We start from the raw sequence: 23,951 nt of genomic DNA on the forward strand, positions 1-23,951 counted from the left end.
GAGTGCAGGAGAGGGGGGCCGGGGGAAGAAGGAGAAGGAGAAGCGGACTTCCTTGCTGAGCAGGAAGCCTGGTATGGGACTCAATCCCATAACCCCGGAATCATGACCTGAACTGAAGGCGCAGGCTTAACTGACTTGGCCACCCAGCCACTCCTTTTCCTAGTTTTTGAAGCTGACAGAGGCCAGTATAATATGGTTTTCTAAAACAGGACCAGAAACTGGTGCTCATAAGTGAGGAATACACGTGAAATCTGAACATTTCTGAATTTTGCTCTGGATCCAAGGGTGTAGGTGAGGCTGGGGGAACTGTGCTTGGCAGTTATGGACTAGGGCAGGGCACTGCTAATTTTTTCATGTAAAGGGTCGGATAAAAGTTTAGACCTTAAGGGCCACATGGTTTCTGTTGCAGTTGCGAAGTCTACCAATAACAGCGCAAGAGTGGCCACACAACAGGCAAGTGGGCATAGCTTTGCTACAAAAGAACTTCGGGGATACTGAAATTTTAATTTCACGTATAGGTTTCACGTGTCATGAAATAATCTTTTGATTTTTTTTTCGATCGTTTAAAAATATGGGTGCCTCAGTTGTTGGGCATCTGCCTTCGGCTCAGGACATGATCCTAGAGTCCTGGGATCAATCCCGCGTGGAGCTCCCTGCTCAGCAGGAAGCCTGCTTCTCCCTCTCCTGCTCCCCCTGTTTGTGTTCCCTCTCTATCTCTCTCTGTCAAAAAAATAAAATCTTTTAAAAAAATATATATATCCGTTCAAAAGTCATGCCTAAAGAAATGAAGGCAGCACTTGCCCACAGGCTACAGCGCGAAGACGCTTTATTTAGAGTCAGGGCCCTGCCGCTTAATAGCTTCATATGCTTGGACCTCTATGGGCCTCAGATTCCGCGTCAATGTCTTAAAATTGTTGCGCGGTTAATAAAACCTGACGCGCGTTAAAGCGCTTTCAACTCCCCATAGGGCTGCATCAGCCTTAGGTGCTCTCCCTAGACCAGGTCCCATCCAGCAGCCAGTGCGCAGGCGCGGGGGAGGGCCGCTCTGCTGGGAGCGCGCAGCCGCGTCACAGCAGGGCTCTCGGAGACCTCGTTGCCCTGGCGACGGTTTCCCAGCTCCCTACCGCAATCCGCCAGGCCTTCATCGCGATACACTAAGCCAAGAAGCCCTAGCCATGACTTCGTCCACCCCTGCGTCCTTCGCTACGGGCACAGCCGACGGGTTGCCTGAGACTGAGAAGAACGCAGGGGAGTCCGAGAATACCTATATTCTGCGGCCCATTTTCCAGCAAAGGCGGGTAACGGACGAGCTGTGGTGGGGGTGTCCTACGAGCCGCTGGGTCAGGTCGACAGAGGCCGCCTGGCAGCCTGCGCGTGGGGAAAGCGCACGGGGATCCGCGGGGTGCGCGGGGCGGGACTAGGGAAGGAGGAGCGGGGCTGGAGGTGGGGCGGGCTGGAGACGCAGGGCGGGGCTGGAGAAGGAGGTGGCTGGGGAGGCGGATGGAGGTGGCGGAGGAGGGACTGGGGGAGGGGTAGAGTGGGTTTGGTACAGAGGAAGGTATTGGGTTCGAGTACAGCAGGGAGGGAAGGAGTGTGGGGTGGTCTGGCGACCACCGGGGAGGAGGCGGGCCGGGACTAGAGAGGAAGGGGCAAGCCGAGAGGGTGGGATGCTATCTTTCTTGAGTCTCCAGCTGCTCTGGGCAGCTGTGGACCCGACCTACAGTTGCAGCGTTAGGGCGTCGGGAGCACCTAAGGCTAGCGCAGTGGGAATGGTTGGCTCTAGGAGACCCGGGATGTGGGCAGAGGAAAGGAGGGGTGGAATAGATGAGCAGGAAAGAAACGCCTTGCATCGAATCCCATTCAGCCATTTTCCAGGGTCAAGGTGTGCATATGGGTGCCAGAATACGCTTACTCCTCTGCAGGGAGTGGGACCTGTATGCATTCAGAGTCTTACCTAGGTATCATCCGGATGTTCTTGGCCCACCACGAAGATGCCTTCCCAAAATTACACAGTCTGGTGCAGAGGACAGTCCGCTAGGGCTAGAGGGTCCATCACTCACTTCATTTTCACAAGATTAAAAAAAAATTATTTAATTTTTTTAAAATAAAGCCCCTCTATTGCTTGAAACCAGATTGCTGAATCAAATGCTTGGCAAATACTGGAAGCCAGGAACTTTGGTTATAATGTGATACATTTCATGCAGTTTTCTGGTGGGTGGAGTGGACATCATAAAAGTTATGTTCAGTTATCTTGGTAAAAGTTTCTAAATGCATAGAACGCCATTTGCCTGCATTTCTCTTGCAAAACAGAATAAAAGCAGAACAAAATTAACATATATTGTAGGAATAATCCTCTAAGATTATTTGTGATTTGTTTGAAGAAAACTTTTGACATTTCACTGAAAATGAGAAAGGCTTAAGGGGAAGAGCCAAATATAGATTATTTGTAATAGGAAAACCCCTTTTAGAACAAATCAAACCTGGAAATCTGTCGATGACTCTAAAGTTCATCTGTGAGAATAACCAGGCAAGAGAGCAAAGAAAATACTGTTAAAAAGTAATAAGGGTTGCTTCAGAATTTAAATTAAAAAAAAGGAACCCTACCCCAAAAAGTAATAAGGGACCACTAGGGCTACCAAATATTATACTGCATTATAAGCTCAAAACCTAAAACATTCTGGTCACTTGGCACATAATAGACAAATCAGCTAATAGAATATATAGCCCAGAAAATAAAACTAGTGTTTTAATATATGATAGATACAACTAAAATATGAACATATTTCAGGGTGGTGAAATTAGGGGAGATTTTCCCCTCTGTCTTCATTTATTCAATAATCCATTCCCTCCAAAAGTATTTATTGTCTACTATGTGCTGGGTGCTCTTCTAAGAAAATAGAAGATGTGGAAAGATGACAGTGAACAAAGCAGTGAGAAATCCCTGCCTTCATAGAGCTTATATTCTAGCTGGGTAGAAGGACAACAAACAAGATAAATACATAAGTGAACTATATAGTATATAGTGTATATATATATAACTATATAGTATGTATACACACACATATACATATGTATATATACATGTAGTATATATCTCTCATAGAGATAGTAATGAGTACCAGGAGATGAGATATAAAGTGATGTGGTAGGAGGGCAATTTGAAGTTTTAGAGAAGGTGGCCTAGGGAAAGTGACTTTTGAATAAAGACTTGAAAGAAGTGAGGGAGGTAGCAGTGCATATAGAATGAGATTTGAACTTCAGGCAGAGGTTAACAGCAAGTGCAAAAGCACTGAGGTGGTCTGCCTGATGTGGTCAAAGAACATAGGGAAGACCAGTGTGACCAGAGTGGAGAGAACTGGCAGGAAAGTAGTAGAAAATGAAATCAGAGAGTTTGATAGGGTAGGTCATATGGGGCTGTGCATGTGACAGTTAGGATGTTGCTTTTAGTCTGAGTGAGGTGAGAAGCATTTGGGATTTTTTTTTTTTTAAGATTTTATTTATTTGAGAAAGACAACAAGCATGAGCAGGGGGGAGGGGCAGAGGGAGAGGGAGAGGGAGAAGCAGATTCCCTGCTGAGCAGGGGGCTTGATCCCAGGACCCTGAGATCATGACCTGAGCTGAAGGCAGATGCTTAACTGACTGAGCCACCCCAAACATTTGGGATATTTTGAACAGAGAAGTGCCATGATCCAACAGATATTTTAACAGGACTAGTCTAGTTGCTAAGTTCCACAGGATATGGGGGCAAAGGCAGAGACAGAGACTTGTGTGAAGCTGGTGTAACACAGGCAGGAGGTAGCTTGGAGCAAACTGGTGGCAGTGCGGTGGAGAGAGTTATTGAATTTTAGATTATTCTGAAGGTAAAGTTGATAAAATTTGCTTATGAACCAGGATGTGGTTTGTGAGAGAGAAAGTCAAGAAGCCTGACTTCAAGGTTCTTGGCCTGAGCTACTGGAAGGATGGAGGTTCCATTGACTGATACAATTTTGGAGAGGAGATGGTCAGAAGCTCACTGTTGGATGTATGAACTTTTGAGTTGTCCATTAGACATCCAGATGGAATATGTGTTGGAATATGTGGTCTGAAGTTCAGGGAAAGGTCCAGTCTATAGATAACATCAAGAATATGACTTGTTTTGTTAAGTTGTGTTTGTCACTTTGATAATAAAAAGTATGAAAAAGAGGAATTAAATTGTAGTAGTGACAGAAAGCTGTGGGAAGTTGAGCTGTGAAAGTAAATTGAAATTTTGGAGTTACTAATTAGATGTTTCACACTGTTTCATTTAGGTTCAGACCTTCTGTGGTTAAAGAATGTATCCATGCTGTTCTTAAGGAGGAGCTAGCAAATGCCGAGTACTCTCCAGAAGAAATGCCTCAGCTCACAAAACGTTTATCAGAAACCATTAAAGACAAATTAAAAGGTAATTGTGGTGATACTTGGAAATAGACATTCAATTTTACTCCTTTTTCTCCTTCCCTATCTTTAAACAATGGGCATAAGCTGTGGATTCTTTTAACACAATTGTTCTTCAGTGTCTAGTCCTCCCAATTATTTGGTCACCTTTACTCTTGTAGGTCTTTCCAGATAGTGGGGAAGTTAAAGATAGGAAATAAAACATTGTATGCATGCAGTATCTGAGACATTCCAGTATGAGAAAGATCAGGATTTACAGGGACTCCTTTCTCCCATCATTCTTGGTTGTTTTTCTCACCAGCGTATCAGTTCCTTAGCCTGTCTTTCATTCATACCCTCACTGTCTGACCTCAGCCCATCTCTCCAGCTGAGTCCTTAACTAGTCACCAGACTCAGCTCTCCACTCTTGCTAAGCTCTCTATATCTATAGAACATACCTCATGCTTTTTCTCTCTATTCTCTTTGTTTTTTTCTCTCTCTTTTTAAAGATTTATTTATTTGAGAGACAAAGGGAGAGAGAGTGTGTGTGTGTGCGTGTGTGTGTGCGCATGTGATGGGGAGGAGGTCAGGGCAGAGGGAGAGGGAAAGAGTCTTTAAGCTGACTCAGTGCTGAGTGTGGAGCTGGAGGTGGGGCTCGATCTCATGAACATGAAATCATGACCTGAACTGAAACTAAGAGTCAGATGCTTAACTGACTGCACCACCCGGGTGCCCCTCTTTTGTTCATAATATTATATCATCTGAAAAGTCCTTTCTCTCTACCTTTTTAAAACTAGAACATTTTTTTGGAGGGAAGAAAATGTCTATGTCACAGTAATACATTTTCATTGTACTAACCTAGACTATTTAGAAAAGTACACATTTAAAATTTTTAAATTATATAAAATTCCATTACCCAAAGGTAGTTACTATTTAATATTTTGATGTACTTTTTTCTTAATTTGCTTTAATTTTTAGAAACTAAAAAATATATGAGTACAAAGAAGAAAGTAACAATTCTATGTATTTCACCCAGAATTAACCACTGTTTGTATATCAACATTTTTATTTTCACTTTTTAAAAAAGATTTTTTATTTATTTGAGAGAAAGAGGATGAGTGGGGAGAGGCACAGAGGGAGAGGGAAAAGCAGACTCCCCACTGAGCAGGGAGCCTGACTCGGGGCTTGATCTTAGGACCCTGAGATCATGACCTGAGCGGAAGGCAGACACTTAACTAACAGAACCACCAGGTGCCCCTATTTTTACTTTTTAATGACAATTTGTTGTTACTGTGAAAAAGATACATGTCCATTACGAATAAATTTAAACAGTGTAGAAAAATAAATAAAATTAGAAAATCATCCCAAATGGCACCACCACATTAAATATCAGTATTTAAATATCAATATTTAATGATAACCATTAATATTAGGTGAACATCATATCAGACATCTTTTCCATGTTTATTTATTTATTTTTAAAGATTTTATTTATTTATTTGACAGAGAGAGATCACAAGTAGGCAGAGAGGCAGGCAGAGAGAGAGAGAGAGGAGGAAGCAGGCTCCCTGCCGAGCAGAGAGCCCGATGCGGGACTCGATCCCAGGACCCTGAGATCATGACCTGAGCCGAAGACAGCGGCCTAACTCACTGAGCCACCCAGGCGCCCTTTTTCCGTGTTTATATACAGATAAATACCTTAATAACAATGGGATACTTTGCACCTATTTTACATAGTGATATAGCATTCATTCTGTATATATACACTTATATATGTGTATTTTTTTGCATTCATTTTATATTTAAATGGAATGATTGCTCACTATTTAGTCCTTTTATCATGCCATTTTGGTTCAATTTCTTATCCGATGAGATTTTTTTGTAAGTTTTTTCAGAAAGGTCTGAGAGATGCTACATTCTCTGTGTTCTTTAATGTTTGAGGATGTCTGCCTTTTGCCTTTAAATCAATATATTTTGGATGTATATAGTATTTTGAGGTAATAACTTATTTTCTTGAGAATCTTGTAGATTTTGTTTCATTGTCTTCTGGCATTGAATGTTACTGTAGAGAAATCTAAGGCCACTTGATGTCCTCTGCCTAAAGAATCCCATCCTTAACCTTGATGCTCAATAGCTTTTTTAGAATATTGCTTGGTAATAGTGAGTATATCTTTCAATATGTGGATTTTTTTTCATATCAGGAAAATTTTCTTCTATCTCTGAAAACATTTCCTGTTCCACTCATTAGGTCACAGGACAACAAATACTGATACGTTGAATCATCTTTATCTTCCATATCTATTAGCTTTTCTGTGCCATACTTTCTTCTCTTTCCTGAATGTTTACTTGTAATTATCTTAAGCCAGTAATTCAATTTTCATTTGTGTCTGTTCTGTCGCTTACCATTTTTAAAATTTATTAGGTCTGTACTGATACTATATGAGTATTCAGTTTGTCTTATGGCTGCGATCTTCATTTTCATCTTTCTGTTGTTTATAATCTGATTGAGTTCTTATTTTGTTGAATTTATGAGCTTAAGTTGTTCTATACTGTGAATCAGTTGTGAAGAATTTCTCTTTGTTCCTTGGTTTATATTATTTCCTAGGTTGAGGGTTTTTTTGTTTGTTTGTTTTTATTTTTGTCTTTTAAACAGTATTTTGTTTGTTTCTTGTTATTCTTTTCTTTGTTTTTCTTGCTGCATTATTGCATATTGCCGGTTAGCTTCTTTCTGTTTTACTCTGATGTGATTTTCAGGTCTTTTCATTTGCTCTTTTCATAATTGTTCCAACACAGTGTGGGTGATGGGTACTCATCCACCATATCTGATATTATTTTATTTTTTCCCTCAGAACTACAGTTGAAGGGCTAGGTATTTACTATTCTAGCTCCTTGGGTATCAGAAAAGGAGGAAGGGAAATGCGTAGAGAAGGAGGAAGCTCTGTGGAGCTGTGTGCACTGTTTTGGGCTCTGTCTCCTGAGATTTTGTTAAGTATCCTGAACTAAGGGTAATGTCTCACCTGGAAGGGGAACTGTAGTCTTCATATTATTTGTCTAATTTACTATGTATAGTCCTGGAGCCTTTACTTTGATCAAACAGAGTTGGCTATGTTTCAACTTTATCCATTTCTTTTTTCTTTCCCCCCACTTTCAACTGTTTTCACTATTTCTTGGTTAGAAAAGGGGGAAGATAAAGATGCCCATTCATTTTTCTTCTCTTCAGATTTGGTGTTAGTGAGAATTCAGGATTTTGCTGCTTTAACAGTGTATTTTCTGGGAAAGCAGCAGAGTTGTGATGGGCCATTCAATTATACTCCAGAATTGTATGTTGTTTTCGTTTCTACCTTACTGAACAGCTTATGGTTTTCTAAATGCTCCATACTCTATGCCTTTGCACATGCTGTTCCCTCTTCATAGAATGGAGACATTGTCTGGTAAATTCCTACTTTTCTTTCAAGACTCCTTTCATTTATCACATCCTCCAAGACGTCTCTTCTGGTCACTGCTTCCCCACTATCTAGACAAGGGAAGGAGCTTCCAGCTCTGTGTTCCTGTGTATCTTACACATGCTCCTCTTGGAATTATTAATATATTGCTTTTTCATTTTATTCTTCATGTTTGCCTTCCCAACTACTCTGTGTTCTTTAAGGCAAGAAGAATCTCTTTTTTTTTTTCTTAAGATTTTCTTTATTTATTTGTCAGAGAGAGAGCGAGTATGTATAAGCAGGGGGAGCAGCAGATAGAGGGAGAAGCAGGCTCCCTGCTGAGCAAGGAACCTGATGTGTGGCTTGATCCCAGGAGCCCAGGATTGTGACCTGAGCAGAGGCAGATGCTCAACCAACTGAGCCACACAGGTGTCCCAAGAATAGTGTCTTATTTATCTCTGTGTTTGTGTCGACTTAACACTACATGACTTAGAGTAGGAGAGAAAGGAAGGAAGCTGAAATCTATTGAGAAAATAGTGTGTATCGGTACTGTTCTAGATGCTGTATTTATTACTTCTGAAAATTATTACTTAGAGGAAGAAAAAGGTAGAAATTAATATTCACTAAAATGGAGTTAGGAGGCCAGAAGGGGGAGCTCTAATACTGTTCCACATCTTATCAGCCGGACCGGAAGAGCCTATACTTTTACTATCCCAGCAGGAGGAAGAGATTTTCTCCTTGCCCAGCAACAGCCCTGCTGATGTCAACGATTCTGGCAATGAAAAGCCACTACATTTCCAACTTCTGGTTTACTTCAGTGGAATTTTTGTTTATAACAGTCCTCCCAACGTCCTCCTTTCCTCTTTAAAAGAACCAGCTTCTTTTTTGTTCTCTGTACTTGCCTGTGGTTTTTCCTGTCCTGGATTACAGTTCTCTGCCCTTCTTGAATAAACCCATTTTTTGATGGTAAAATAACTGACAGTCTTATTTTTAAGATCAATATATTATATCTGATCTCATCTCACCTCACAACATCCCGCAGGAGGTAAGTAATAATATTCCTATTGAACCCATGAGGAAGATTTACGCCAAAAAGGTGAACAGCTTGTCTGAGGTTACACACTTGGCAAGCTGACTGACTGACTTACCAAAGTAAGATTTGTCCTCACGTCTTTCTGACTCCCAAGCTTACCATCCTACTCAGCCAGTGCTTGTGAACTGAATACCTGTGTTCCTTTCTAGGCAAATTTACCTTCATTAAATAACTTTACCACTTTTACTTATAGATAACTCTCTTATTTTTTCTAGAAATGGGATTTGACCGATACAAAATGGTGGTACAAGTAGTGATTGGAGAACAAAGAGGTGAAGGAGTATTGTGAGTAGTTGGTTTTTCCTTCTTGTTTTTACTCTTAAATATTTCTTCTTAGGTATTCATCCTGACAATTCAGTAAGATTGTATCTGTGTAAGAGTGAGAGGAAAAGGACAGTATAACAAAATGCAGCTGTGAGCCAAAAAGATCCTGGCACAGAACAGTGTGGTTGACAGTGTGGGTGAGCTCTGCAAGGTAACTCACTTCTCACTTTTCCTAGTATCTGTAGGCCAGTAGGACTTTTAAGGTTTATGTATATGTGCTCCTAAGTCCAATATGGCACTATGTATATGTTTCTTCCTCAGTTCCTTCTTTCTTATTTTTTTTTTCCTTAAATTCCTTCTTGCCTGGTTTTTGTTCCTATCATTCCAAATTAATTTCTTTAAAATTGTCTGAGACCTCCTTATTAGCATATCTAATAGTCCTTTCTTAGCTCTTGTTCTTGGCCTGGGCTTCTATTTCTTTTTTTAAATAATTTTTTAAAAAAGATTTTATTTACCCATTTCAGAGAGAAAGAGAGAGAGACAGAGTACTCGCAAGGATGAGTGGGAAGAGAGGCAGAGGGAGAAGCAGACTTTATATGGGGCTTGGTCCCAGAACCCTGGAATCATGACCTGAGTCAAGAGCAGATGCTCAACTAACTGAGCCATGCAGGGGCCTCCTGGGCTTCTATTTCTTAATATTCATTCCAGTTTATTTTGGCCCTGATATCACTTATCTAACTTATTTCTCTTCTGTTTTTCTCTTTCCTTTCCTGGTTCCTCTTTCTCCCCTACATCGCCAGCTCTGAGCTTTCTTTAAGGCTCAGTTCTTGTTCTTCTGCTCTTCCCACTGCTTTTTCAATTAGCTCATTCATTCTCATGACCTCAAACTGTCATTCATGTACTGGTGAGTTCAAAATGTGTATTTCCAGTCTTTCCCTATGCCCGAGTGTTAAGTTCCTGTTTTCCTTTGCAAATAGTACTGAGTATATTTTATTTTATTATTTTTATTATTATTATTTTTAAAAGATTTTATTTATTCATTTGACAGACAGAGACCACAAGCAGGCAGAGAGGCAGGCAGAGAGAGAGGAGGAAGCAGGCTCCCGCTGAGCAGAGAGTCCAATGTGGGGCTCGATGCGGGCCTCGATCAGAACCCTGGGATCATGGCCCAAGCCGAAGGCACTGAACCACCCAGGCACTGCAGTACTGAATATATTTTATAAGAAAGTATTAAAGTATTTGTTGATTGAATTTTAAAAATACCTTGTAGATATTATCCCTGAAAATTTTTACTATAGAATGTTAGATTTGGAAGGGACTATGGATATTTTCTAGTGTCTACTCCCCTTAATTTACAGATGACACTTACAAGGATCAGTATGATTTACTCCAAATTATGTATCTGGCTGGTGTCAGATAAACTAATAGAGCCTGGCCTTCTGACTTCTGGCACAGTAATCCTCACCATGGTGCCCCCTGCCATTTGCTCAGAAGGCTTCCAGATATTTTCTCACCTCAGTTATATAAAGAAATACCTCACTACTCTATCAGCTCAGATTCAACATATTCAAATACAGTTGCAAATTTCTTCTCCCTCCTTCTCCTTTGGTTCGACTGCCATTTTAATTTCTCTGTCTTTCACAGTATTGCAAAGCTTTTATTAACTCTGGTTTAAAACCTTGAAATCCTCTTTTGTCATGTTGAGCCGTTACTCTCTCCCCCCACATGCACTGTAATCTGGAGGCCCCACTTCCTTAGCAGCCCTTTATCAGCATTGCCAGACTCTGGTCTCTTTCCTCTACAATTCATTTTGTATACTAGACCGGTCTTTCAGAAGCATGCCTCATTTTCTTGCCATAAACTTTTCAGAGTTTATTTTAAACCCTGTCAAATATAAACTCCTTAAACTGGTTATGATTCACTTTGTAAAACGTGATAAGGCCAAACTCTAAAGTGTAGCATTCAAGGTCACTCTCCTTTTTAAAAATTTTATCATCTAAAATTCTGTACAGGGACTAAGGAACTCCCTTTTTTTCTATTACTTAGCTGGATGTTGTTTTATTTATACCTGTACCTACTCTCCCTGTCCCACCAGATTATTTTGAAGCAAATTACAGTCATTGTACCATTTCATTTGTAAACACAACAGTATACAATATCTCTAATGTACAATATCCCTTTTTAACATAATAATATATCATCACATCTAAAATATTGTCGATCCTTAATATTATACAATAGTTTACTCTTGTGCACAGTATGGGGGTTAGGCTTGTCAACCCCTGCACAGTCAAAAATCACTTTTTATATCTGCATATAGTTTTGACTCCCCAAAACCTTAGCTATTAATAGCCCACTGTTGACTGGAAACCTTACTGATAACATAAACAGTCAATTAACACATATTTTATAAAGATATTATACACTTACAACAAAATAAGCTAGTGAAAAGAAATGTTACTAAGTGTTATTTAAAAAATCAAAAGGAAGAGAAAATATATTTATAGTACTCTTATTTATTGAAAAAACATCTGCACATAAGTGATTTGTACAGTTCAAACCCAAGTTGTTCAAAGATCAGCTGTGTATGTATGTGCATTTGTGTGCACATAATTATGTGTTTATATTCTTTTTTACAGTTTGTTCAGAGCAGGATCCAGGTAAAGGCCACCCACTGCTTTTAAACAATACATCTCTTAAATTTCTTTTAGTCTATTATTTTCTTTCTCTTTCTCTCTTTTTTACCTTGCCATTTAATTGTTGAAGAAATGGGGTTGTCCTGTAGAATTTCCTACAGCCTGGCATTTGCTAATTGTATCTTTCTTCTTATTTATTTACTTATTTATTATTTACAGGAGTTTTGTACTTTAGACTATAATCTAGTGCTATCTTATTTTATTGCTCAATGTCCCAACTTTGGCCATTGGCCACTCTTGCAGTTGCCTCTTGTGTCCCTTCGGTATCCCCTACTATTGTGGGGTTTTTTTGTTTGTTTTTGTTTTTAAGATTTATTTATTTGAGAGACAGAGCAAGAGAGTGTGAGGGTGGATTGAGGGAAAGGGAGAAAGAGAGAATCCTTAAACAGACTCTACACTGAATGATACAGAGCTTGATCTCACAATCCCTAGATCATGACCTGAGCCGAAATCAAGAGTCAGGCACTTAACCAACTAAGCCACCTAGGTGCCCCTATTGTGGGGTTTTTTGAGCACTTCCTTACTTACTGGCACTATAAGATGCTTCATTATATTCATTCCCAATGCCAGCCCTATAATTAGCCATTTTCTCAAGGAGCTCTGGTTCATTTTATTGGAGAATGACATTAGAAACTAACATCTGGGCACTAGGTGTGGCTATTAACTTTCTAAATATTGCTTCTGCTCTGTTGTTCTTTTTGGACTCCAATTACCTATACTTGGATTGAGATGTTCTTTTTACTATATTCCACAGGTCTCTTAATGCTCTTCTCTAAGTTTTTGTTTTTTCTCTCTGTGCTTCCTTTTGGATATTTTTCTATTGACCTTTCAGTTGACTAAGTCTCTTTTCTGTTGTGTCTAATCTGTTATTCGGTCCACTGACTGAATTCTTAATATCAGTTATTATGTTTTTCAGGTCTAGAATACCCATTTGATTCTTTTTTATAGATTCTTATTCATTAGTGAAATCAACTGAGGCACCCAGACATAACAGACGTGAGCTTTATTTGAAGAATTTGTGTAAGAGATTTCTGAATCTATCCCGATAAGGGAAGAAAGGGCCTTTCTTTCATGTCTGTTACTAAAATGTAAATTAAGATAATTGCTGATCAAACTTACATATTGTTCACAAGTAGTTTTTGGCCACTGTTTTAGTTATTGTGATCATCAGGGGGGAAAAACCCTTTTCTTAAGACACTCAACTGGAAAGAGCAGGTATTGTACCTCAGTGGTACTGCACCACTCTGGAGAATATGCTTTCTGGCTCCGTCCTATGGCCCAAGGCAGCAGCAAATCCTACCTGTCATCTCCTTTTGGTCAAAGCAGCCACAGATTTAAGAGTCTTTGGTTCACAGATGTCTAGACCCACAAGTACTTTACTGTTGAGCTCCATCTGGCATGTCATTAAATTGACAGTGAATACTGGGTACTTCAAACCGTGTTCCTGGGAGGCAGCTGTAATTCGATTAATCCAGAGTGTCCTCATGTTCCTCTTCTTCAGTCTTTGCACTTTTGTGCATTTCACAAATGCTCTGGTCACAGCTCTGACCAACCTTAGCACCACACATGCTGCCTTACCTCCTGGACCCGCCAGGAGCAGTCAGTGAGGCCAGTGAAATTATTTTTTATCTATGTTCTTTATCTTTCCTCCTCCTCCCTTTTTACATTTTGGTCATAGCAGTTATTTTAAAGTCATTGTCTGATTATTCTCTTATCTGGATCATGTGTGATTCTGTTTCCACTGACTTTTTTTTCCCCCCCTTGGTCATCCTTTATGTGACTCTGTCTCTCAGCATGCCTGGTTTAAATCTTGAACATTGTGTGGAAAAACTATAGGACCTCCAGATAATATTATTTTCTTCCAGAAAGGGTTTACTCTTTCCTTTTCCATTCAGGTAGACTGTGGACCACTTACCTTAATCCAGTCAGGGGCTAAGCAGAGTTGAGATTAGGTGGCAATTTTGATTTGAGACTCTCTCTACCTTCAGTTCACCCTTCTTTCTTGAATGTAGCCCTCTTGATCTTTCAACTAAGAACCTTAAATGTTCATTGAGACCCCACCCCATCAGGTACTGACTTTTATATTTGTCTCCTCAGCATGAAACTACTCTTTAGTTCAATGTTTTTTCCTTAGTGTATTGGTTTCCTATTGCTGCTGCAAAAAGTTATCACGGGCACCTAGCTTGTTCAGTTGGAAGAGACTGCGACTCTTGATCTCACAGTTCAAGTTTGAGCCTCACATTGGGTGTAGAGATGACAATAAATAAATAAGTAAGTAAATAAACTTAAAAAATTTATCACAAACACAGTGGCATAAAAATACTATTTTACATTTCTAGAGATCATAAATCCAAAATGTGTTTCGTTCAGCTAAAAATCAAGGTATTAGAAGGACTGCATTCCTTCTGGAGGTTGTAGAGGAGAATCCACTCCTTTGCCTCCTCCAGCTTCTAGAGATTGCCAGGATTCTTTAGCTTATAAACCCTTCCTCCATCCTCAAAGCCAGCAGCATAGCATCTTCAAATATTTCTCTGACTCTCTCACCACCTTTCTTTCTTTCTTTTTTTTTTTTGAAGATTTTATTTATTTATTTGTCCGAAAGAGAGAGAGAGAAAGCACACAAGCAGGCAGAGAGGCAGGCAGAGGTGGAGAGAGAGGCAGGCTCCCTGCTGAGCAAGGAGCCTGATGCGGGACTCGATCCCAGGACCCCGGGATCGCGATCTGAGCTGAAGGCAGCGGCTCAACTCACTGAGCCACCCAGGCATCCCACCACCTTTCTTTTATAAGGACCCTTGTGATGACATTGCACCCACCTGGATAATCCAGGGTACTCTTCTCATCTCAGAATCCTTAATCATATATCTGTAGAATTCTTTTTATTTTATTTTTTGGCATATAAGGTAACATATTCACAGGTTTTGGGGATTAGGACATAGATATGTTTGCTGAGAGGGCCATAATTTTGCCTATAACACTTGGCTTTCAGTTTCAGAATTCAGCACATGTCTTAAGGGGAAAACCTGTCATGTGACAGGCTCAGTTCCACTTTCTCCTTTTGGTCCTTCAAGCGTCCAATTTTATCTCCTTAGCCCTGCAAGTCTTGCTGGTGTCTTTTTCCCTGAGTAACTGGTGTTCTAGAGGGGAAAAGCCTGGATTTTTAGCTTCTAATTCTGTACCTGGATTTGGCAAATGCCTCAGGGAGAATTCTGATGCAGGATATCAGTTTACCTCCTTGCAGTTCACCTCTTTCTGGAATTTTGTCTCCCCTAGTCTTACTCCAGCTGCATTTTGATCCATTTTGTCCAGCCTTGCTAATTAATCTTGGTGGGAACACTGGCCTGTTACACAGTGTTCCATCATACCTCTGAGTCTTTTTGACACAAATATATATACTTAAATATAGCATTTTTTTTTCTCTTTGTATAGCCCAGGCTTTGGGTGTGACCCAAAGTTTGTCTTTGGGTCAAAGACAAAAGAGAGTTCGTCTATGCAAAACTTTGGGTGTGACCCAGAAGTCTCAGGTTTATCTTACACATTTCTAGCCCTACACTTGGAATTGATCATTTCCCTGAGGAGTCCTGGTTCTTTTTATTGGCAAATGGTGTAAATACAGACTGCACTTTGAAGGCAAGATTGTGTTTTTTGCATCTTTCTGTCATTTGCACCTAGCACTTCCTTCGTATATAACAGACCCTCAGCAAATATTTGTCAAGTAAATTTTTATATTCCTGCCTTCACTTGGTTCTACTCAGCTTAACTACCACTTCCTTCATGAACTGTTTTCTGTTTTGTTTTGTTTTTTTTTTCCTCCTGTCTAAATTCTCTAACTTCTGTAGCACTTCTACAAATTTAGTTCAAATGTTACATGACTGGACTTGGACTAGACAGGCTTTACAATTCTTTTGAATCCATAAGTTAGCATCAACTATACATTAACTTATTCTTTTCATGTGTTAATTTTTTCACCTAATTAAATTGAGGGATTGAGGATTGAGACGGGTTTTATTCTTTTTGGACATATAGTAGTTGCTAAATAAATCCTTATTGGTGATAAATTAAGGTTAATTTTATTTCACATTTGTTACTGTTACAGTTTAGAAATAGGTGGAACTTTTTTGACTTAAGAAAGTGTGAAATATTAGGATTGGAGAGTTCGTCTATGCAAAACTTTCTACTAAAAAACAAAAACAAAAAACAAACACTTCCCAAAATGAACTGGGGGTACCTGGGTTGCTCAGTCACTTAGGCATATCCAGCTCTTGATAGCTTACATCTTGATCACAGGGTTGTGAGTTCAAGCCCCATGTTGGGCTTCATGCTGGTCATGAAGCCTAATTAAAAAAAAAACACCAAAAAACAATATCATTATGATATATGTGTATCTTTCTCTATAACCTGAAACTGAACTGCTTATAAGGACAGTTGCTAATTAATCTTGGTTCAAGATTAATTCGTGAACAGCTTCAAGGACAGCTTTGTCACTATTTGTTTGACCTTGGCAAGTTTACTTACTTTGTCTGATAAATCAGTTTCCATATTTATTAAATGGGTTTAATAATATAGCAGGAGCTCCTGGGTGGCTCATTTAGTTAAGTGGCTGACTCTTGATTTCAGCTCAAGTTGTAATCTCAGGGTCCTGGGATCCGACCCCTTGTGTAGTGCTCTGCACTCAGCTCTGAGACTGCTTGTCCCTCTCCTTCTGGTCCTCTCCCTGCTCTCTCTCTCTCCCTCTAAAATAAATAAATGAAATCTTTTTAAAAAATAGTACCTACTTCATAGGATTAAGTGAGTCAATACATGTAAAGCACTTAGACCAGTGGCTGGTACAAAGTTAAGTGCTCAATAAATTTTAATAATGACTCATATATACATGCATGTATTAAAAATGTAAAAGCATTTGTAATTTTTTTTTAAAGATTTCATTTATTTATCAGAGGGAGAGAGGGGGAGAGAGCGAGCACAGGCAGACAGAATGGCAGGCAGAGGCAGAGGGAGAAGCAGGCTCCCTGCTGAGCAAGGAGCCAGATGTGGGACTCGATCCCAGGACGCTGGGATCATGACCTGAGCTGAAGGCAGCTGCTTAACCAACTGAGCCACTCAGGTGTCCCAAGCATTTGTAATTTTTTCACTTAACATTGTATTGTGAACATATTTTCATTTTTTATAAATTTTATAAATGTTTTTGTAAGTGTTTTGGCAAAATATCTCTTTAATGGCTACATAGAATTTCATTGCCATAAAATACCATGATTTTCTCTACCACTTACTACTGTGCATTTTAGTTATTTCCATGATTTATTTATTTATTTACTTTAAAATTTTCATTTTTAAGTAATCTCTGTACCCAACATGGGTCTTGAACCCACAACCCCAAGATGAAGAGTCATATACTCCACCAACTGAGCCAGGCAGGTGCCCCATAAAATTGTTTCCATTTTTTAAAAAAAGATTTTATTTATTTATTTGACAGAGAGAGATCACAAATAGGTGGGGGGTGGGGGGAGCAGGCTTGCCGCTGAGCAGAGAGCCTGATGCAGGGCTCGAACCCAGGACCCTGAGATCATGACCTGAGCTGAAGGCAGAGGCTCAACCCACTGAGCCACCCAGGCATCCCAAATTGTTATCATTTTTATTTTTTTTTTTTTTTTTTTTTTTTTTTTTTTTTTTTTTTTTTTTTTTTTTTTTTTTTTTTTTTTTTTTTTTGTTTTTTTTTTTTGTTATCATTTTTAAACTGACTTTCATTTTGCCTAACATTCTATCTTTCTCAAGATTTGGGGAGATAATGGTTAATTTGAGAATTCAGAGGCAGTGTAGCAATTCTGTAGAGAGAATACTGGGTTCAGAACTAGTTGGATTGAGTTCTTCTAGTTCAGAGTTTGTCTCTTTCTTTTCTGGAACTCTACAAAATGATCACAGTGGACAAAATAATCTATTAGGTCTTTTCCAGACCTACTTGTTAATATTATTGTGCAAGATTTCAGTCATAAGTCTTAGATAGTATTTCCTCTAAAATTTACACAAAAATATCTTGGCTGAAGTAATCTACAACAACTTCCCACCCAAAATACCAAAGACTCAAGGTATTGATCACTTAGGCTGTCAGGCAGCTGGTCAGAGTCTGGGGTTGTTAAGAGTCCCTGGGCTGTCACCTCCAGTTACATCTATGATTTCAGTCCCTTCTAGTTTATCTAGTACATTCTGCTGTACAAATAGGATTTTCTGTGTGAAAAGGTTTGGAAGCACTCAGCTATAAGAATGTATCAAAGATATAGCACAGAAGACTGGGGGAAGGGAGGGAAAACTGAAAGAGAAGAAATCAGAGAGGGAGACAAACCATGAGAAACTTTTGACTCCGAGAAACAAACTGAGGGTTGGGGCTCCTGGGTGGCTGAGTTGGTTAAACATCTGGCTTTGGCTTAGGTCATGATCCCGGGATCCTGGGTTTGAGCCCCACATCAGGCTCTTAGTTCAGCGGAGAGTGTGCTTCCCTCTCTCCTCCCAATTTGTGCTCTCTCTCTCTAAAATAAATAAAAATCTGGGGCGCCTGGGTGGCTCAGTGGGTTAAAGCCTCTGCTTTCGGCTCAGGTCATGATCCCAGGGTCCTGGGATCGAGCCCCTACATCGGGCTCTCTGCTCAGCAGGGAGTCTGCTTCCCCCTCTGCCTCTCTGCCTACCTCTCTGCCTACTTGTGATCTGTCTGTCAAATAAATTAAATTTAAAAATAATAATGATACGGGGCGCCTGGGTGGCTCAGTTGGTTGGACGACTGCCTTCGGCTTAGGTCATGATCCTGGAGTCCCGGGATCGAGTCCCACATCGGGCTTCCAGCTCCATGGGGAGTCTGCTTCTCCCTCTGACCTTCTCCCCTCTCATGCGCTCTCTCTCACTGTCTCTCTCTCAAATAAATAAATAAATAAAATCTTTAAAAAAAAATAATAATGATAAATAAAATAAATAAAAATCTTAAAAAACAAACTGAGGGTTGTGGAAGGGAGGGGCGTGGGGGAGAAAGGGTAACTGGGTGATGGGCATTAAGGAGGGCACATGATCTGATGAGTGCTGGGTGTTATATGCGACTAATCATTGAACACTGCATCAAAATCTAATGATGTATTATATGTTGGCTAATTGAATTTAAAAAATGTATCCAAGAAAACTTTTGCTCATGGCAAATAAATATAGTTCAGATCTTTCTTATATTATTTATAATTCTTCATTCTTTGACTTTTCAGCATGGCTGCTCGCTGTTTCTGGGATGCCGACACTGACAACTACACTTACGATGTTTTCATGAATGTAAGTCTATTTGAAAGCCTCTTTTTCCTTTCCAAGGACATGTGGACATTCCAAGTCAAATTAATATTATTAAGATACGAGGATAAAAGTGTCCTTTAGTTTTAGATGTCCCAAAACTAAGTGTTCTTTAGTTTTAGATGTCTGTCTTTGACTCCTGGATGAAATGACTTTACTGTTCCTTTACTGTGTTAACTAAAGCAGAAGAAATCTAATATGTCACCCAAAGGGAGATTTGTAGGTGTACAAATGATATAACTCTTTACAAGTTTGATTTTGAGAATATCATATTATTTATTTAGTGCTAACAGACATGTGGCACTTGGCTAACTATAAAGAAATTGGGTTGGCAGGGGTGTGTTTGGGTGGCTCACTTGGTTAAGCATTTGCCTTTGGCTCAGGTCATCATCTCAGGGTCCTGGGATCAAATCGTGCATTAGGCTCCCTGCTTATCAGGGAGTCTGCTTTTCCCTCTCCCTCTGCCTTTGCCGCCAACTCGTGCTCTCTCTCTCTCAAATAAAATCTTAAAAAAAAAAAAATGAAATTGGGGTGGCAGGGATTCATGAGCAAAGGTGATTTTCATTCAGTAATAAAATTATTTTATCTTAAAGCTATTTCTCAAAACTAAGCAAAAGAGAAATTTTTAAAAAGAGATTTCATTTAAACACTGGTAGGTTATTGGCTGAATGTTTTATATATTTTAATCATATGTTGTTATACTTGCTTCTAGAAATGATCCCTAGGTTGTGAATTAGTAGACTCAGAATTAAAGTATAGTAGAATAGAACAGAAACTTGGTTGAGTGAATTAGGAGAGGGGTTCAATTTCCAGCTCGGTAACTTTCTAATTGAATGACTTCAGGTGTCATTGGACTTTTCTCTGATTGTATCAAGTAACATTAGGAAGCTGTACTAGATTTTCCCAAATAACAGCTGTGGTTGCCTAAAAATAATTTGGGGGACTTGTTTAAAGTACAGATGCTAAGACCCTACTCAAGTAGATTCTGACCAAATAAGTCTGGTGTTAAATCAGTGAATCTGAATTTTTAAAAAAAGTTACCCACATGATTATGCTTACTGCCAGGTTTGGAAGTTGCTTGTGTTGATGTCATCTTAAGATACCTTTTAGCTCTAAAATTCTATGGTCCTATCAAAGTTTAATTTTATGTTCAACTCCCTTAGGGAACCAGTGATAGTAGGAAGTACTATGTAAATCCCATTTATCAGCTCTCTAGGGGAAGGGTCAAGCTAAGGTGATGGTTTTTCCTGCTTTTTGGAGTTACTGAGACCTTATACAACGCAATTCAATCATTCAGCAAATAATCTGAGCTCCCATTAGGTGCCAGCCTCCCCTGGAGGTGTGAAGGATAACATTTTGAATAAGACAGGCATGGTGAACTCTGGGAGATGCTGTAGAACAGCCAAAGTGGAATCCATAGACCATTGCCAGTCCTTATGCTGTGTGGTCACAGATCCTTCATAAAAGAAGTACATAGAGTGTAAGAGTTTAAAAACTCTTACAGGAATTGGACAAAGTAATTTTATATTGATAAATCTAATAGTAAAAAGTTTAGGCTATATTGTATGTTTCTTTTTTCATTTCATTTTCCCACTTACTAATTTTTATTATATTTTACAAAAGTATCAGTCCATAAGGCCTGGACAATTAAAAAAAAAAAAAACAGGTTTCTCACCACAGATAGCACGATTGTAGAACACAGCTCATGGTTCTCTCACCCAAGGATACAGGGACCTGGGCTTAACCAAAGAATTTTGCTTTGGTTAGTAATCAGGTGCTTAAGTTTAGATTGTTTTCTCCCAGTAGTACCAGGCTGGAGGTGAGATTTGCTGGTCTCAGGAGTCACTGAGGTAGGTGGAACTCCTCTAATAATAACCTTAAAAAGTGTTTTGACAAGTTTGTGATTGAGTTAAAAGATAGATAAATGGATTTTATCAATTAAGAACAAACACCCAAATGCCATTTGCCCTGACCCAGAATTTATGACAAGGTGCTGTTACATTTTTTTAAGATTTATTTATTTGAGAGAGAATGAGAACGCATATGAGGAGAAGCAGAAGGAGAGGAAGAGAGAGAATCTTGAGCAGACTCCCTGCTGAGCACAGAGCCCAAGGTGGGGCTTGATCATGGTCTTGGGTTGATGACCTGAGTCAAAAATCAAGAGTCCATGCTTAACTGACTGAGCCACCCCAAGATGCTATTATTTTTTATCTATCATTATGCATTTACTCCCAAGAAACTCAAAACATTTCATATTGTTATTTCTGTGATAAATTAGGAAAAATGGGACTACTCATTTTATGAAAACGAATTACATGAGGTTCATTAGTTTGTATTTCACTTCTACCTTCAGAAAGTCTAATTCTTTACCCATCCTACCCTTTGAGCAAGCAATTTTGTAGTTACCCCGAAGCAAGCAACTTTATAGCTATATTCTGGAAACCCTTTGTATATTGAAGGAAAAACCTTTGTGATTGAAAACTGGCAAAGATCTGAGATGATGTTCATTTCAATTGCCTTTGCTGCCCCTTAGCCCTTCATTAGTACTAACGTTCTGGATTTGTGTGTGTTTTGTTTTGTTTGCTTTTTAGGACAGTTTATTCTGTGTTGTTGCGGCATTCGGCTGTTTCTACTATTGAATCTTTGAAAAGTTGGGTAAAAATATGACCAAGAAGAAATATAAACTTTTTTATATTGTTAAATATCTCAACAAAATAAAGATAATTTGGCATTTTGGCAACTGAGTCTATTCAGTTTTAGGCCTTATATTTTAGTGTTTTGATTTTGTTGTAATATGTTCTTAATTGTATTTGGAAAGTGGGGGAAACTCATATTTCAATTGTTCACACATAACCAATTTTAAGTATTTGGGTATATTTTCTACCAGTGTGTTTTTAGTTTCAGGGTTTTAAAAAAATGATATACACAATTTTGTACCCGGATTTTTCACTTCTCATAATGTCATGAGCAGTCTTTAATGTCATTTTATTTCCATTATGATTTTCATAAGCATAATTTAATAGCTGCACTCACTCCACTAGGTTATACCATTGATAACGGTTGCCATTTCCTTATTAAGGGATTGATTATAAATTTTCACTATTATAAATAACACTGGCATGAATTTATTTGTGCATAAAGGTTTTTTGGTACATTCTAAATTGTTGTCTTTATCACCTATCCATTGTTTCTGCTTTGCTATTGCCATTTTACACCTTACACAGCTTTTTAGGTGAAATGTACATTCATTTTCTCCTGGGTCTGCCATGTGTCAGACACAGTGTCCCAAGTTGTGTATGAAATCGGTCCTTCCTTTGAAATTTGGAGATTATTTTGGTTACTATCCAAGCTCCCCCTCTCTTTATAGTGATGTTCCCCGTTGTAGCCCCTGGCGTCTTCCCCAGCTAGCAGCCCTTATTGGGAGCACCTTAGTTTCCAAGCCACGTTCAAGTAACTATTTGAAATTCAAAAGAGAAAGGGTTATAATTTAAATCCTGTTTCTCCCTGGGGGCTTCTCAGCACAGTCCTGAGTGTATCCACCCACTTTTCTTCTCAGCCACTTTCAAGTCAAGCATGTAGACAAAAAAAAAAAAAAAACAACCAATAATAAATATATTTAAAGTTATTTTACATTCTTCTCCCTTAACATTGGGTATTTGCTTGTCTTGCATCTGTGGAATCAAAAGTGACCCCTCCAACGGTTCATCCTAGCAAAGGAAAACTTTTCTCTACCAGATACCCTACTACATGTGGTTTCCTACCAGCCGGCCTCCCTTGATTCCGCTCCTGCTCAAATAGACCTCGGCTGATAATCACTTTTCGGTGAGCAAGCCTGGGTCAGAAATAACGGAAACGAGGGTTTGGGACAGGCTACAGGTCACCACAGGGCTGGGCGGACGGACAGGAATTCTCCCTTCGTGACCAAGTAGGGCAAAGTTGGCGCTAGGGTGAAGCAGCAGCGGGCCGAGGGGTCTCCGGCGGAAGGCGTCACGGCCACCTGCCCTGCGCCACACGCCCGGGACGGGGCGGAAAGGCCGGAGAGGCCAGGTCCTTCCCGACTGGCAGCGAGCACGCGCGACAGTCCACGGCCGTAACTCCCCACGAGGAGGCGTCTTCACCCCAAACTCCAGTTCCGCATGGCGACTGGCCGTTAGCCACATCATCTCCTGTGTCCGGCGTTCTCTATTCAGCCACGCCATCCCTTTGGAGGGCGGAACTACTGAGTCAGGGGTCATGGTTTTCAGGGAAATGTCGTAGTCGGATTGACAAGAAGGCGGGCAGTAGGCGGGACTTCCGGGCCGCTGTTCCGTCAGCTGCCTTTCCCGGGCGTCTCCCCGCAACCTCTTCAACTTCCCTCGTGCGTGACGCGGCGCCCGGGAGAAAGCTGCCGGGACTCGGGCCCACGGAGCGTGAGCTGCAGGTGAGGATCCGGTGTGTGCATCTCCTCGCGGCTGTCTCTGAGAGGACACGCTGTGTGGCTAGGACCGCCAGGAGACTGACTGAAGACTGGGTCAGTGACAGCGAGGGGAGTGCGAAGCGGGGTTACGAGGCTGCTGTGACCCTGGGCAGTGACAGCGAGGGGACTGTGACCGAGAGGTAGCTGCTTGCGAGGAGTGTGCGACCCAGGAGCGGTGAATGCGAAGGGACTCTGACCTCGGAGAGCACGAGGCGGAGGCTGCGAGAGGACTATGAGGAAAGTCTGAGACAGTGCCCCGGAGGAGACTCCGGGTGGAGGGATAGTGATTGTGCAGGGAATCCGATCTAAGGGAACCT

General features: G+C 40.2%; 2 protein-coding genes across 3 annotated transcripts in view; both read left to right on the top strand.

Moving 5' to 3' along the window:
• The first annotated feature begins 1,029 nt into the window (after nucleotides 1-1,029).
• On the top strand, nucleotides 1,030-21,918 carry DYNLT2B (dynein light chain Tctex-type 2B). Its single transcript, XM_004745352.3, has 5 exons — nucleotides 1,030-1,294; nucleotides 4,287-4,420; nucleotides 9,123-9,192; nucleotides 19,100-19,163; nucleotides 21,770-21,918. Exons 1-5 carry the CDS (start codon nucleotides 1,176-1,178, stop codon nucleotides 21,815-21,817), a joined length of 435 nt encoding a protein of 144 aa, XP_004745409.1. The 5' UTR covers nucleotides 1,030-1,175; the 3' UTR covers nucleotides 21,818-21,918.
• A 1,558-nt stretch (nucleotides 21,919-23,476) lies between these two features.
• PCYT1A (phosphate cytidylyltransferase 1A, choline) overlaps nucleotides 23,477-23,951 on the top strand; it is a 44,363-nt gene continuing 43,888 nt past the window's right edge. Inside the window, exon 1 of one of the 2 annotated variants that reach the window (XM_004745353.3) lies at nucleotides 23,477-23,598. The gene's annotated coding sequence lies outside the window, so the exon portion shown is untranslated. Of the gene's footprint in view, nucleotides 23,599-23,667; nucleotides 23,689-23,951 lie in introns of those variants that run through there. The other variant, XM_013052638.2, reaches the window with a different exon arrangement.

Source organism: Mustela putorius, unplaced genomic scaffold (assembly GCF_011764305.1).
Source record: "Mustela putorius furo isolate JIRA1106 unplaced genomic scaffold, ASM1176430v1.1 tig00003834_pilon_pilon_pilon, whole genome shotgun sequence".
Lineage (NCBI taxonomy): Eukaryota > Metazoa > Chordata > Mammalia > Carnivora > Mustelidae > Mustela > Mustela putorius.